The sequence below is a fragment of the Scomber scombrus genome, chromosome 19 (assembly GCF_963691925.1).
Source record: "Scomber scombrus chromosome 19, fScoSco1.1, whole genome shotgun sequence".
Classification (NCBI taxonomy): domain Eukaryota; kingdom Metazoa; phylum Chordata; class Actinopteri; order Scombriformes; family Scombridae; genus Scomber; species Scomber scombrus.
This window is the reverse complement of record NC_084988.1, coordinates 7,758,832-7,774,292: the sequence shown is the minus strand read 5'-3', so window position 1 is coordinate 7,774,292 and position 15,461 is coordinate 7,758,832. Positions and strand designations below refer to the sequence as shown.

General features: G+C 36.4%; 2 protein-coding genes across 3 annotated transcripts in view; both read left to right on the top strand.

Annotated features, from left to right (window-relative positions):
• The window catches only part of plekhh1 (pleckstrin homology domain containing, family H (with MyTH4 domain) member 1), a 35,526-nt gene extending 32,215 nt beyond the window's left edge, over nucleotides 1-3,311 (top strand). For both annotated transcript variants that reach the window (XM_062440178.1, XM_062440177.1), the window contains exons 29-30: nucleotides 610-756; nucleotides 1,901-3,311. In XM_062440178.1, the coding sequence (XP_062296162.1) occupies nucleotides 610-756; nucleotides 1,901-2,053 (300 nt within the window). In that variant the 3' untranslated portion in view covers nucleotides 2,054-3,311. The remainder of the gene's footprint in view (nucleotides 1-609; nucleotides 757-1,900) is intronic.
• Nucleotides 3,312-6,638: 3,327 nt separating this feature from the next.
• slc25a21 (solute carrier family 25 member 21) overlaps nucleotides 6,639-15,461 on the top strand; it is a 92,444-nt gene continuing 83,621 nt past the window's right edge. The window contains exons 1-2 of the mRNA XM_062440055.1: nucleotides 6,639-6,839; nucleotides 6,959-7,046. Of these exons, the coding sequence (XP_062296039.1) occupies nucleotides 6,977-7,046 (70 nt within the window). The 5' untranslated portion in view covers nucleotides 6,639-6,839; nucleotides 6,959-6,976. The remainder of the gene's footprint in view (nucleotides 6,840-6,958; nucleotides 7,047-15,461) is intronic.

Here is a 15,461-nt window from a genome sequence, read left to right as displayed (position 1 = left end):
CAAGCCATCTCTATCCTGTGTTGTTACATAAAATGTTGTAAAAACAGAATGAAAAATTATTTAATTTGAACATTTTAGAATTTAGGGTCAGGTTTTTACTTCTGTTGCAGACCTACAGCTTTATTACTGAAATACTGAGATTCCTTTTTACAACCACTGCTGCTGAGCTTTGTTGACCCACTAGTCTGGAAAAGATTTTTTTATTCATGTTTCAAACCAAACATCAGAAATGCACATGAAAATAAAATGGCCTGCCTCCAATTTGAAGTTCTTAACCCTGACAGACAGCAGTCCCAGCATATAAACGATGTTAGCTTGAGCTCTGTAGTTTTCAGCATCCTATGGTGGTCCATTTCTTTCCCAATCTGGGGGCAGCTTTGCTCATGTGCTCTCAGTAAGTCAGAGAAAGGAACAAAGTAACAAACACAGTCACTGGAAATAATGTCACGCTTCTTCACACTCAATTTGCCCCTAAAAAAAGCAGAAACCAAAATGATTTCCCAAAAGGATTTTGTGCTTTATTCTGGGATCAGCAATAAAATGTGAACATGCTCCCTGTTTATATCCATTTCATTGCACATTTACAGTGGCAATGCTTATATTTTGCAGCACACACTGGTCACATACTCCTACCAGTCTGTGATTACCTTTGGTGGTTGCTGTGATGATTTCATGGTGGTCACGAGCCAACAGAGGGAGCCTGGAGTTGGGAAGAAGAGCGTGGAGAAGCTGGTTTTTGCTATGGCTAAACCAAAGGTGAGCCATCCGCCCTCCCTGTGTTCCTCTGCACACATGCTCAATATAATTTGTGGGTGTTCAAAAGCTGGGCCACGTTTCCACTTTGCCTAAAAATTCCTAAATTAAATAAACAAATCTAGATTACAATTTAATTAAAAACATATAGCTATAACACCTGAACACCATGTGTTGAATAAACAGTTGAAATAGATTAACTAATGATGAGGTTGAAATAGTTAGCTAAAAGTAATGGATAAACTGTTGAAACACAGTAGTTCACTAAAGGTAACATAATGAGTTTAAACTATCAGCTGAAGTAATGGATACATGTTGAAATAACTAAATGAATGGACATTTTAAATAGATACCTTTCTGCAACAGTCTACATCAGTTAGCCAGCTATATTAGTAAACAAGGAAACATAGACTATAATGGATGAACTGTTGAAATAGTTACCTAACTAAAAATAATGAATGCATGAAACATCAGGCTTCTACACATGCAAACTTCACTAAACCATCCTTAAAACTGGCTGTTCAATTGTATGAAAACATATTGCAACCATATTATAAAATATTGAGTCAATTGCATGACATTTTTTGTTAATGATGTTTAATAACATTTAGTTTATAATCAGTTCAAATGGACCATGATGGGGTATGGTGATGAATGATGTTGATGATGTAACTCGAGTTAATTGGATAGGGATGTTTTGGAATATGTGTTGAAAACAGTAAGGAACCACTGTCCTAAGGCATCGGCAACTGAAGGGTGAAGGAAAGGTAAGTGGATGGATGAAGTGTTGAATGTGTTGAAGTACTATAAAGGAGCTATGAAGATAAAGGAGGGAATAGTGAGGCCCTGCCTTTTCCATATTTACCTGTTTTTACAGACCCTCACAACCAAGCACTAATAGAGAAAACAGGTTGATTCTCCTGTTTTATGTGTGCAGAATCGCATTGGGGCTGTAACACAGAGTCATATTACTAATGTAGCTGAGGCTAATGAGGCTAACTTCATCCTTTTATTGCAGATCAGTTGGGTTTCTCAGGTTTTCACATCTTCTGTCAGAAAGTATGGGTCTCTAGCTCCCCAGAATCAAATGAAACCTAATAGTATCATAATGTTAAAGCCATTAATCCTGTTTTTTCCTCCATCTCAGATACTGGAGCTGACTCTGCTCATGGCCAGCTACATTAACCACTGGAACCCCAGCCTCCCGTCTGCCTCGCAACAGCCACACGGCCACTGGGATGTAGACAGCAGGCACTTCCCCACCATGAACTACACCACCAAGGGCCCCACTCTACTGTGAATTGTACAAGCAACAAAAACAACAAAGACTGTTTGACTACAGGGAGGCTTGATGACAACAGTTACCTTTTGTCAGCGTTCAACCGGAGTGCATAGGGTTGCATGTCCAGGTTTTTCCATTTTTACAGAACAGGTACTATGAGATTATTTTTGTGTTTTTGTAAATGTTTCTTATGAAGATTAAGAATTAGAGGTGTTAGGGTCAGTCTTGTTAGACTGTTTATTTCTTCTACAAAAGAGTGCTCCAACTCTTATTTAGGTGTAAGGTCAGTTTCTAATTCATTGTTGAAATTGGATGTTATTTTTTAAATATTAGTAGTCTGAGGACTGTTTGCCACTTGTCACACTTCTACTCGCTGTGAGATCCTTTTACTCACTTTCCCACTGCTCAGTCTTGCCTTTTCTTCTGACCTCAGCCTCTTTTCTTTCATGAAAAACAAAACTGTTACCTTCTGAGTGCTGTGTTGTGTGTCACTGTATCTATAATTATCACTTTTACTTGACAATGAACCAGAATTAAAATTCATTTAAGAGGTACTGTGCAATTAGAAAGGGACTGACATTGCATGTGATGCTACATATTCATAGTTCTTAGTGCTTTAATGATCATATAAAAATCCACATCTTATATTACTTTAATTACCTTTTGGTCTCTTATATAAACAATGGGTAGGACTACTTTTTTCCCCAAAAGATCTATTATCATTGTAGTGTTACTGAAGTACAACAGTTGTTACATTAGAATGAATTAAAAAAGATATGTAGTAGCGATATTAGAGTACTGTATGTGGGAAAATGTAAGTAGTGGAATGTGTTCATTATCTGACGGTCCTCTAATGAAAAATTCCCCTGAAAATTTCAACACATGGAACTTTTCAGGTCACTGCTGTCACTCTATTTTTAATAACCAGTCTAACAAAAAAAGGAGTGGGCATTTTTTTAATAAGAGCTACCAAAATATTCTCAATGACTTGAACTGTTTTGGATCAAACCACTGTCTTGCTCATATAAAAATAAATTAGTTATTTATTTCCTTCTTTTTTTATTTTATTTTTTATTTTTTAGCATTCGCTTAAAAAGGTGTTGTTTTCCACAACTGTCACATTTAATTAGGAAAACGTAGTTTCTTTAATGTAGTAGAGTAATTTAAGAAGAGTATGTTTGGTACTGTACTAGAGTGTGTTACAAATGTTTGAAAGATGTTGTCTTTATGTTGACTGTACGTTTGTGTGAGACAATACAATAAATGGTACAATCCTTGGTTAGATTGTTTTATTTTATGTTTTTTATTGTCTTTTTTTCCAGCTCTTCTTTTTATCTCAATTAAATCTATATAATATATTAAGTATTAATTTATCAGGGATCATTTTAATGAAAAACCAGATTTGTTCTACTGTTTTCTATCTTAATGTTTTGGGTAAGAATACTTTGCAGTAATTTGAAAAATATAAATCCTGCAAAAAATGTTATAGCTGTTAATTTCTTAAATAACATTTGTTATTTGCTTGGCCTATTTTCTTGTGCCGGAATAAAAACTTTTGACATTTTTTGCCTGTAATCAGGAAACAGAGTTCATGCTATAGTAAGATAATCCATCCATTCATCACATCTCTTCTTGGGAAAGAAAGGAAAACTGTTTCTACACACTATGTCACTAAAAATACATTCAAAACATCCATAAACTAAATACTTAACCCTCTGTGCTGGTTGAATACAGTCAGCCCAATTTTCATGTTTTACTCGTGTTGAGGTTTTAGGGGTGGAAGCTGTTCTGCCTTTTCTTATCCAGGGGGGTTAAAGTGGTAATGGCATTTTCCTGCCAAATATAAGCTGTAAATCCCATATTTTTATAGCTTGTCTGAAGATCTTGTTGTTCCATAGCTGCTCTTACAGAAAATGAAACGCTCGTTATAGGGCTCACTGCTGAATTTCTGCATGCCTTCATTGCTCATCAAAAAAGAAAATAACTTATTTATTTTTCCATGGAGAAATATGGCTCATGCTTTGTTAGAGTTTAAATCAACTTCGATTTAAAGTAAAAGATTCCAGTATTGTGGGAATGATGAGCATCTCATTACAAGTCCTTACAGTATTTTACTAGCCAACTGTATCATTGTGTATGTTATATTAATAATAAGGTATGATCTGAAAAATAATATTTATCTTGAATAGTGAATGCAGAGGGTTGCATAATTTCAAACTTCTTTTAAAGTCTGAAGTCTCTGTTCTTTTTCATAATCCTCAAGTGTGACTGCTTCTTCCTGAATAATTTTCAGTCTTTCATTCATGAACATCTGGTTGAAATACTTTATTTTAGGGCTGCAACTAATGACTATTTTCATTATTGATCAATCTTCTGTTTACTTTCTCTAATAACTGAGTAATTGTTTGGTCTATAAAATATCAGGAAATACAAGAATACAATTTGACATCTTTATTGTCCAACTTTGTCCATCCAACAGTCTAAAACTCAAATATATTCAGTTTATTGTCAGAGAAACCACAGCAAAGGCGCATATTTTCACACTTGCAAGGTTGGAACCAGTGAATTTTTGCTTGAAAAATAACTTGATAATAATGAATCACTTATCAAAAATAGATACTCATTTTCTGATGTCTGCCTACTAACTGATTGATACATTTATCATTTCTGCTCATTTTTATTTTGACCTGAATTTATAGCGAACTATCACTATTTTGCCCACAGTAGGTTGATTTATCTATTGAGCACATGTTCCCTTTATCGTAAACAGCCGACACAACCTGGAAAAGTTAAAGCTTTTAAACTCTCAAATGAAATAAAGTAAGTGAAATGTCCCTTTAATTAACTTGTTAGCCTTTTGTTCCAATTCAAAGTACTGTAAATGCTGGAAATGTATAGGCAACTAATAGACACATGTCAAAAGAGAACAGTCTGTACATGTTTTGGATGAGGTTTACCATTAAACCTGTTGAACCATGACAGTACACGTTGCTATTTTGTGGTTTCTTCATCAAACACAACCTGTTAGGAATGTTAATCTTAAGCAACTGTCCTTAAAAGACCTTCTGAAGCAAGATGTCATCTGTGTGAAATGACTCTTTACATACAGCTGACCTTTAAAACATGAGACCCACATTACATAAAACAGGGTGAGATGGGGGAACAGTGTGTGTATATCTGGTTTGCGCAAGACGCCCTATAGGCATCTCTTGCGCAAACCTGCTAACCTTTGGGCCATTTTTAAATGTCGTTAAATGTCATGAAGCAATTTAACAAGAAATATGTATTATCATAATGCACTAGATTGTAATCTATAATCATTTTTGATACATGTGCTATTAGGTCTCCATTGTCTTTCAATATGTAATATATTCCCTGTTCATACTAGTTGTGGCTTTGAATTATTCAACCAAATATTATTTTGTGGTTTGTTCCTCTGCAGAAAACTATGGCTGTGGTTAGTTTGATTTATCCAAATGTCCTGCACCATAATCCACTGCAACCAACTGAAGTTTGACAACAGCCTCTGTTCCTTGTGAAACTTTCTACAGCCACCTTTCAAGCACTCATTGGATAATTTGATATTTGATATTTTGGGTAGAGAGATGCTTTAAAGTTAGACAAGTTTTATTTGATGAGTCAGCCTCTTTGTGACTTAAGCAGTGCTACAAAGGAGGAAAGTTAATTCAAAGGACTTCAGTATACCTCCTTTTGGAATTATATACTGCACAGCAATCTACATGTGTGTATATTCTCAGCCTGTAACACATCATACACATTAAAAATCAATGGGTTCAAATGTAACCAAGCTTGGATCAATATAGCACCTATAGGTACAACAGTGGGTGTTAAACACAAAAAGTAGTCATATTGTTACTTGTACAAAACAATGTGCATATGATGTTTAAAGGTTATAAACAATCAATAACGAATGGTGGCGTGCAAGTTATAAGAGAGTAGATTATAACAAGCTGTAGTTTGGGTAAATACATTAAAACATGTAAAAACAAAACATTAAAATTAAAAAATGGGTAAAAAAAAAAACTCAAGTGGCTTATGGGTAACATTAACCCAGTATTGCACTCTTGCCATATTAACCCAAACTGGGTAAAATTTTAATCAAATGTTTTTTAGTGTGTATAATACAAAAGAAGATTAGGGCCACGTGTGGAAAATAATTAGTTCTGAGTCTTTAATCTCAGAATTCTGACAAAAATTCTAAATTAAAATTCTGAGTTTAAAGTCAGAATTCCAAGATTAAAGTATTTAATCTCGGTATTCTGAAAAAAAAAATCTAATTTGGAATTTTGAGATTGAAGTCAGAATCCTGAAGTTATTTTCACAATTCTGATTTAAACTCAGAACTCAAATAGGCCTACATTTTTCACATGGCTCTAATCCCCTTCTGCAGCTGTGTCATTAACATGCTGTAAAAATAATGTCATACAGTGGCCTATATATGTGTCAAACGTAGAATGTGTCACAAAAACATGCAGATATGCATGGATATTTATGAAAATGCGTGACCTTTGTGCTCATTGTGCGATTGTTTACCCTATATTGATCAGTGACGGGGACTCAGTGCTTGTGTACCCTTCCTATTTACAGCATTGAAGCACAGTGAGAGACACTGGGAGGTTAAATTTGAAACAGGGTTTGGTGCTGGTATAATTGATTCCATATTAGCCTAGCCTAGCCTCAGTGCACTCGGTGAGATATCACTGCTGCGCGTTTCCCTGGCGTGGGCTTCTGCAACGACAGGATAAGATCCAACCAAGCGACCTCACCTCACTCCAAAGCACAGGTTAGTCGAGTGTACACCAGCGCTGACACATACTGTTTCTGTTACTGTTGATCTGATTGCACGATATAGCTCAAGACGAACTGTTTGAGCAGCGTTGTCACCTATATTTTCCTTTGTAGATAAACGGAAACGCTAATATGACAACCAAAAAGCCACAGAGCATACTCCGGGAGGCTTCTCATCAAATTATTGCCGGTGGATCCGCAGGTAAATCCAACAATTGCTTCTCTTCATCTAAAATGAACGCGATGCTTTCAGATTACGCAACATATGGACAGCGCGTAGACTGTTGAATGTATGTAGCATAGCAGCAGTGTTAACCATTACTCAAAAATGTGCTGGCGCCCTCCTCGATCACTTTCTCACATTATCGTACAAAATGTTTCTGGTTGAGATCGCACATGCGTGGAGAATAGACGACAGGATGCAACCAGTGTCAGTGTGTCCCTAGCGGAAGGTTTGAGGATCGTCTGGCCAAAGATAACACATGTGTGTACAAGATAGTTTTCATCCTTTTCACATGCTTCCGCATCCGCGTGTGTGCCTCTGCGCCCCCTTGTTGCGCATGCGTACAAAAAACAAACCAAAAAAATTCTATTGATCAGCTGATATGTCATACTGTGTCACCAGGGTTTATACTCTCATCTTTACATCAGTTTTATTTATTTATTTCTTAGGCTAGGAAATTATGTTACTAATGATAACGAAATGATTTAAAAAAAAAAGCAAAGCTTTGCAGCAGGGTAGCAAAAGGTTTTCATCTCATACAAACTTTTATCGATTACATGTTTTAACAATATTACAGAAGCTACACTACCTATATTTGTTCTATTATTGTTATTGTTCTCGTACTTATTTATTGTTCTTTATTCTTTCCTATTGATGCTCTTCTATTTTTACTGTCCACTTCAGGGGCGATTCTAGGATCAGACCTTTAGGGGGGCTCAGCTCCCAATGAGAATTTGACATACAATGCCGTGCAAACGTTCAAACCACTCTGCTAAATTACTCATTTCAGTGGATAACGTAAATTACAACAAGAAATATTAGTACATAGTAGAGTGGTCGACTATAATTTATAATAATAATTGTTCAGAATAAACAATCACAGATTTCTACAGAGAGCAGAGGACCCTATGATAGTTCATGAACCCTGAGGGAAAGACAATAATAATGACAGAACTATCCAAAGAACATTAGACCTGTTAAAATAAAACTATTTGAACCTGTAGCATAAGTGGTTGTCCCATCTCTAACAGACAGGCTTGCAAAATCACCACTGGTTCACTTGCTGCTGTAATACTGCAGATTTCCCCATTTTGGGACAAATAAAGGAATATCTTATCTTATCTTATCTTATCTTATCTTATCTTATCTTATCTTATCTTATCTTATTCCATCCGACTGATGAGATGTTTTCCTGGTATCCTACATAGAGATTGTAAAGCAGTAATTCCTAATTTGGTTGCTGGGACCCCCACAAGGGGTCACTGGATTAAACTAAGAGGTCAAGATGATAGGACATATTTTTGACACAAAGGTTTTGAAGCTTTGTTTATTATGAATTATTGTATTTATCTCCTCAAGCCTATGCAAGTTATTCAATTAAAACAAAATATGTGCTCTTTTGAGACAATGCAACATCTGCTGAGGCGTCCCAGGTGGACCTTTCTTTATTTTACAAGCCAGAAAGACTGGAAACCACACAATCATTGTTGTGGATATCCAACAAATTCATACGATAACTGCGTTACAGTACAGATATGGAAAACTGCTAAACACAGAACTTTTTTACAATTTGCACTACTGCTGCACAATTGGCACAATACTGCCATACATAATTTTAGATTTGCACATTACATCAATATCTCGTACAATTCAACAGCTCTTTTCCAATTGGAATATATTTTTTACTACATTACTTTTTAATCTTATATTATATATATATATATATTTATTTATAGCGTTTATTTACAGCGTAGTACTGATTCAAATACAAACCATGAGACAATACATTAAATAGGGTCCATGCTCAGTCAATGCTGCTAGTAGTTGTGCCTGCGTGCTTTATGATTGATACCAGTGTTGTTGCAATACACCTCCTGGCCACCAGTGCGCTGACACACTGTCTGCAGCTGGTTAGTGAGCAAAGAAGAAAATGCGCTCCAAAATATTTAATTGATTGTTTTTTGTGGCTGTGATGTGAGGTCATTAAACGTAACCCCTCTCTTGTTGGAGTAGTCATATTTTCCTACCTTGTACACCAACCTGACATCGTTTCTCCTCCCAATAAGTCGTCAAAAAAGTTTGTCTTCATTAGGTAAGTTTGTATTTTCGACATTTAACTGTAAGTTCTGCAAATGACCGAGTGACTGCTGCTACAAATGTAAACTTTTTTTGACCTGTGTTGGCTTAAGCACTGATTTCACTGTCATAACCGACAGGATGGTGAACTTTATAAGATTTTTTAATTTTTTTATATTGAAGCTGGTTGGTTGGTTGGTCGGTCGGTCCCAGGCCTGCTGCCCAGCCTTCAGGTACATCTGTTAACCTGCGTAACAAAGCTAATTTAGAGATGGCTAAAGCTAGGCCTCACAACAGCGTCAATGGGGAAAACAACTTGGGAAATATAACGAAAAGCTTTCTCATATAGAAGAAAAGAGGCAGAGGTGGATGTAAACTAACCTCATGTGCGTTTCTCTTGTATGTGTCGCTTCCTACATGTGAGACTTTGGACATTATCAAAGGCAGAAACGTCTCACATTTGCAGGTCAGCGACAGTCAGACGGTGGCTTCATTTATGACGTCAGCAATCTGTACGTTCTCCTTCGATTCTGTTCAATTATGACGGAGCGGTGACGTCGCAAATGGGGCAAGTTTTACTTGTCAACCATCATAGTCTCGGTGACAAACCAGGAAGTGAGCGGGAGTGTACCATGTCGCTTTCCCATCTCTGCTCAGCTCTTCTCTCTCAACATCCCACCAAAAAAAAACCTACTTCGTTTTGCCTCCAGCTGTCTGCAGTGAGTTCATATTGCATAACACAAGCGACACGTCGAGATCTCATGTTTGCTGAGGCAGAGGGACCAAGTAAAGACAGCAGCTAGTGACGAAGGTGGTTGGAAAATTCTGCTGATTTACCTTCATGTAGTAGCTCGTCTGGTTGGATTCTCAGCGTAGTTGTGAAAAGTGTCAGACTCATGGAAGTCAACTGAATGAGATGTTTTAGAACTCAGGAAAGAAAGCTTTTCTTAACGTAAAACTGATATTGATGCAAAATTAACTTTGTTGTGCACTGGTCAAATGGCTAGCGAATATCCACATTTTACCAGCCACTCATTAGATTACCGTTGTGGTTTTATAGGTTGGCGAATAAAGCAAATTTGCCCAGCGTTTGGCTGGTGCAAATGTTGTGCCCTGATTCAAGTGTGTGTTTGCAGTGTCAGAGTTGACTTCCTCCCAAGCCTCCATATAACCCACATTATTTACTATTGTAAGCTTTAACACAGTTATGATCACACTATAGCTGCAACTAATGATTATTTTCATCTTCACTTGGTCTGTCTATTATTTTCTTTAGTTGTTTGACCCTTAAAATGAAAATGTCGGAAAATGTTGATTACTGTTTCCAATCATCACTATTGTGTTTTATCCTGGCCATCATACCACAACCCAAATCTATTCTCTTTACTGTCACAGAGAAACAAAATAATCTGAAAATATTCATATTTCATAATCTGGAACCAGAGAATTTGGACATTTTCTTTAAACTTTCATTATAGTAGACAAGTGAAACAATGTCGCAGGCCATTCAGAACATGTTTAAGAACATTTCCAGGAGTGTGCAAAAACCAAATCCAAGGTTCATAGTTAATCATTTTACATTTAAATCTTAGAGCAAGGTAATTCAAAAGTGATTCCACGGTATTTGTAAGATGGGTATTTTAAAAAATCTAGTTTTAATTTTTCTTGTTCTGCAGGATCAGGGATAGGTGAGGGATAGTAAATAAACACTTTGGACAACTACAATAGCCTCTGTTGTTGTCATAGATTCTGCAGCTATGGAAGTCCAGTGTTTGGCTGGAATGTCACCAGTTTAAACCTTTGAGTGGTGACATCAAATGAGTAATCATTTACCGTTCATATACAACTACTGTGAAATACAGTCTCAGGCCTCCATTGCTCTGTAAGTGCAGCTTAGTGGCAAGAAATACAGGGTTGTGGTTGTTTATGCAGTATTTGTGGAATGAATGCGATGAAGGAACGTGCTGAACGGAAATGTAGCTGCTCAAAAAAGCCTTTTATTGCATACATAGAAATTTTTGTACAAGAAAGTCATTTTTTTTATATCAAAACCTCTTATTTCTTTTGTGACAATTACATCAGCATGGTCATCTGTGATCCTCAGAGCACATGTTATATATCTCATTTATAGTTCAGTAACTCATTTACTGTAGTTATCATTTCATTCACTGACTTGGTTAAAATATCTCATACTTGGTTGCTTTCTATATTGTGCTCCTTTGTACAGTCACAGTGTCAGTTTAGGACCAAATGTTCAATGCAGAATTCAAACATGGTGTTCTGCTAATCATACTTACTGTAATTGTGAACAAGTAGTGTAATTATAGGGATTTCAAAATATGTGTTGACTGTCACTTTGGTGTCAACTTTTTTTTCTTCTTCTGGCCAACAGCTGTAAACAATAAGGACCAGAAGGCTCGTTGCTCAAGCTTTTATTCTGGGTGCGGTTGCTTTGCCCTGTCACCAAGCAGATCCCCACTGAAGGGCGTTTTTAAAAAAGAATCTGTCTGTACATAGTGTCCAGAGTCTTTAGTAGCTTTTTTCTGTGTCTTTGGATATACTTTGGTCATATTCATTACACACATTTTTACCGTAGAGATGCCAGGATAAAATTTGAGTATTTCCTCAACGTGTTTGCACGTATGTATGTTTTTTTCTCTTTATTAAGAAGTGTTGTTAGTGAAATATTTATATTTTACATATTTCTACATTTACATATATATTACATATATTCACATTTCATCCAAATTAAAACAGGTTGCACAACTCTTCTGTAGTACGGCATGCTTTCTTCATCAAACGTTTTTGGCTAGCTTCGCTTCAATTACCATTATATACAAAACAGAAAAACATATATAAAAATGTTTTTACTTCTTTGTTGCACAAAATGACTACAAAAGACCTTTGAAGCAGCCTTGACTTGACAAATTCTTTAAAAAATCATTTTCTAAATTGTGTTTGTGGCCAACACTACATTTGTCTCCTCCTCCCTCCTGCTAAATTGAGGATGTGAACAAGTGAAGCCTAAAACTGCCCCACGGTGAAATTTGCACCAAGCTGCAACTTAAAATGTTTTGTTTTGTCCTGACTAACACTCCACTACCCACAGATATTGAGTTTACTATCATAGATGACTAAATTAACCAGAAAATGGTTATTTTAAGAGACTGGGACCAGAGTATTTTAGTATTTTGCATTAAAGAAAATGACTCAAAAATAATTAATTGAATATCAAAATAGTTGTTAATCATATCGTTGGCTCTCGTCTCAGCTATTCTTGGCTTGCTTGCATGTCTCTTTATTTTCATGTAAAAATGTTCTGTTGTATTTCCCTGTTACAGGATTCAAGACGTGCTTTAATGTCATAATGCTTCAGATGATTTAGTGGTCAGTGGTTGCTGATAGAGGCTGATTGAGGATGGTCATATGCTATTTAAGTGAATGGTTCACTAATTATCTACGTATAATCTATGATACAATTAGTACTGTAGAACACTGTTGGGCACATAAATGCACAGTTCAAAGTTCCCTCTCAGGGCTTCGTCTAAAAAGCTTATGCTGTATATTCCAGTTTTTTGGGTTTGTTGTTGTTGTTGTTGTTGTTTTGTTTTTTAAAGGCAAATAACTGCCCCATGGTTGCAAAACCCAATATCTAAATCAATCTCTCAATACTTTGCTCACTTGATCCTGACTGATATATCAGTAAGCCGATAGTAACAGCTGATATCAGCCTAGCACACATCACTATTGCCGAAAATGCTGTCCGGTATGTGCTATATGATATATTTTTAAAAATGTTTTTAAAAACGTATAGGCAGCATTTGACCTATAATTTGTTCCTTTGTCTTAATCGAAGTTTAATATGTACGTACATTTTTTGTGTATAATAGCTAAAGTCAAGTTTACAGTTTCAGTGCACTGATGTCATTTTATACTATAAAGTTTATTGTTAAAATGTAAATAATTGTGTGGTAACCACATTTGAGAGATTGTTGCAAAAAAAAAGTGTTTGTATATGTTTTGTATATATGAGATTATTGGCTGATATCTTGATATTGGATTTTTTTTACTCCCTAATATTGGTGTTGGCCCCAAAAATCCAGCACAAGTCGGGCCCTACTTACAATGGTGTGGGAGACAATGCATTGTCAAGACTGTGTACACATTGTTCCTGCACTGTTGTATATTATTCTTAACTTCTTAGTGATTATCCTTCATTTCTTAGTGTTTTTCTGTTGAGTCTTTGCCGTGTCTCAGCGACCTTGCATTCCACTTTTATCAGTCTGGTGTGGACGTGTACATGTGAGCGTCACCCAAACACTATAAAAACTTGCTGTAGTTATTTCCTCCTTGTGTGAACGCTGCATTGTACTCTCTAATCCTTCAAGGAAAGAGTCTTTATTTTATTTATCAACTGGTTTATTTGAGACTGATCAAACACTTGCTGCCTACAGCTACAGTGAGTGTTTTGGGTATTTTGAATTGATTGTTCACAATCAGAACACGAGAATATGGGAGATAATGGGATAAAAATGAGATTTTTGCACCCAAGATGCTATAAAACAATATTGAGAGCTCTGCAAATATGGCTGCATACCATTAATAGTTTAAAGTGATACAGGCTCGGTATATATGTGTGCTTGAGCCCATTAACTTCAGTTGACTTTCAGATTATATGGCGGCAAGCTGATAATGACTTGTAACTCGGCATTCATGCTGCCATGTATCAACTGATTATTAAGTGCTCACAGCGTGCCTAATCTCAGTTGACGTTTTGATGAGAAATGAGGTGTTCTTTACATTTGGCATCACTGCGTATCCCTCCCAGTTTGCACCTCACAAGCCCCCTGGGTCTGACAACCTGCTGTCCCGCACCTCCGTCCAGAAGCTGAGGGGCTCTCGTCTGTCCTCACCAGGGATGATGGGAGTCTGAAAGCTGCTATTTAGGAGACAGAGGCTTGAATCCTGAGCAGAATAACTCAGTGTTTCATTTCACCGTCTCCCTGCCTCCCCTCTGGAGCCTTTTTTCTTTCCATTAATATCGACTGTTAACGAGGACAGAGAGAGACTGGTGTTAATTTATGTGCAACCCGGTCATAGAGAACTAAGAGGCTGTTAGCTGCATTTTGTGCTGTGTAAAGTCATCTGAGCACATTGACAGTATGATTTTCTGGGTTAACAGTTTTTACCTTTTTCGTTTGAGAATATTTGAATATGAGTTATGTGTGAGGGACTAATTTTTATCTTCCTGCACTAAGCGGAATTTTGCTGAGTGCCTGTTGGAATATGAAGATTTTTGCAGATGTTGGTAGCTCAGTGTTGATTTTTGGTGTATGTTTGTGGGAGTTACTACTAAGTGTTTCTCTCATAGGTTTACAGAGTAATTCTTATAATATTATTATACAACACTAGAGCTGAAACATGTTGGATACTGTTGTAATAGTCAGTCAACAGAAAAATTACTCATCAGCTGTTTTGATAATCCAATAAACTCATTTTCAGACAAAGATGAAAAAAAAAATTCTTTGTGATATAAACAGTGTATTTGGATTGCTTTGTCAGACATTTGAAGTTAATAACTCTGGGCTTTTTCGAAACTGTGGTGGATTTATCTGATAGCTTATAGACCAAAACGTAAATCAATTAAATGAAATACCATTAGAAGATTGACTGATAATGAAAATAATAGCTTGTTTCCTCCCCATTTTAGTTTTTTACCTAGGCGTCCATTCTTAAATTGTCCACAAGGGGGCAGTAGTTGCATACAATATGGCTCTTCATGTAAAGGAATATTGCAACTTTTTATTGGCTGAGTTTCAGTGATAGATTTAACATAAAGGGGGGTAGAATTGATGCATGGATGCCCTAAAGCAGCTATAAACACTTAGTAGAATAAAACCATGATGCAAGATATAAGTCTTCATATCTGAACAAATCTACAAACAAAAAGAAAAAGTCTTTAAAATCATATTGGCATGATGTTTAAAAATAGAAAATGCAACTCTATCTAGTTACATGGGCCCCCGCTCTAATGTTTTCTCTGAGTCCTTTGTTATTTCCTTGGTATATGCGTTTTTTTAAACTCCATGAGTAAATCGATCCGTCTCCAGCAAATGGACTGTGACGACATGAGACAGACGCCCGGCGTGTGATTAGTGCAGCTCTCTCTCCGGACTGTCAGAGCCTCGTTCAAATGGCACCGCAGCTCCTCTGATTTAATTGGTTTTAAACAGTGAACCTGAAATCAGTCGGGAAAAGAACAAATAAAGCCACTTAGCCTAAATGAAGGAGAGGGAAGAAAAGAGGAGAGGGGGAAAT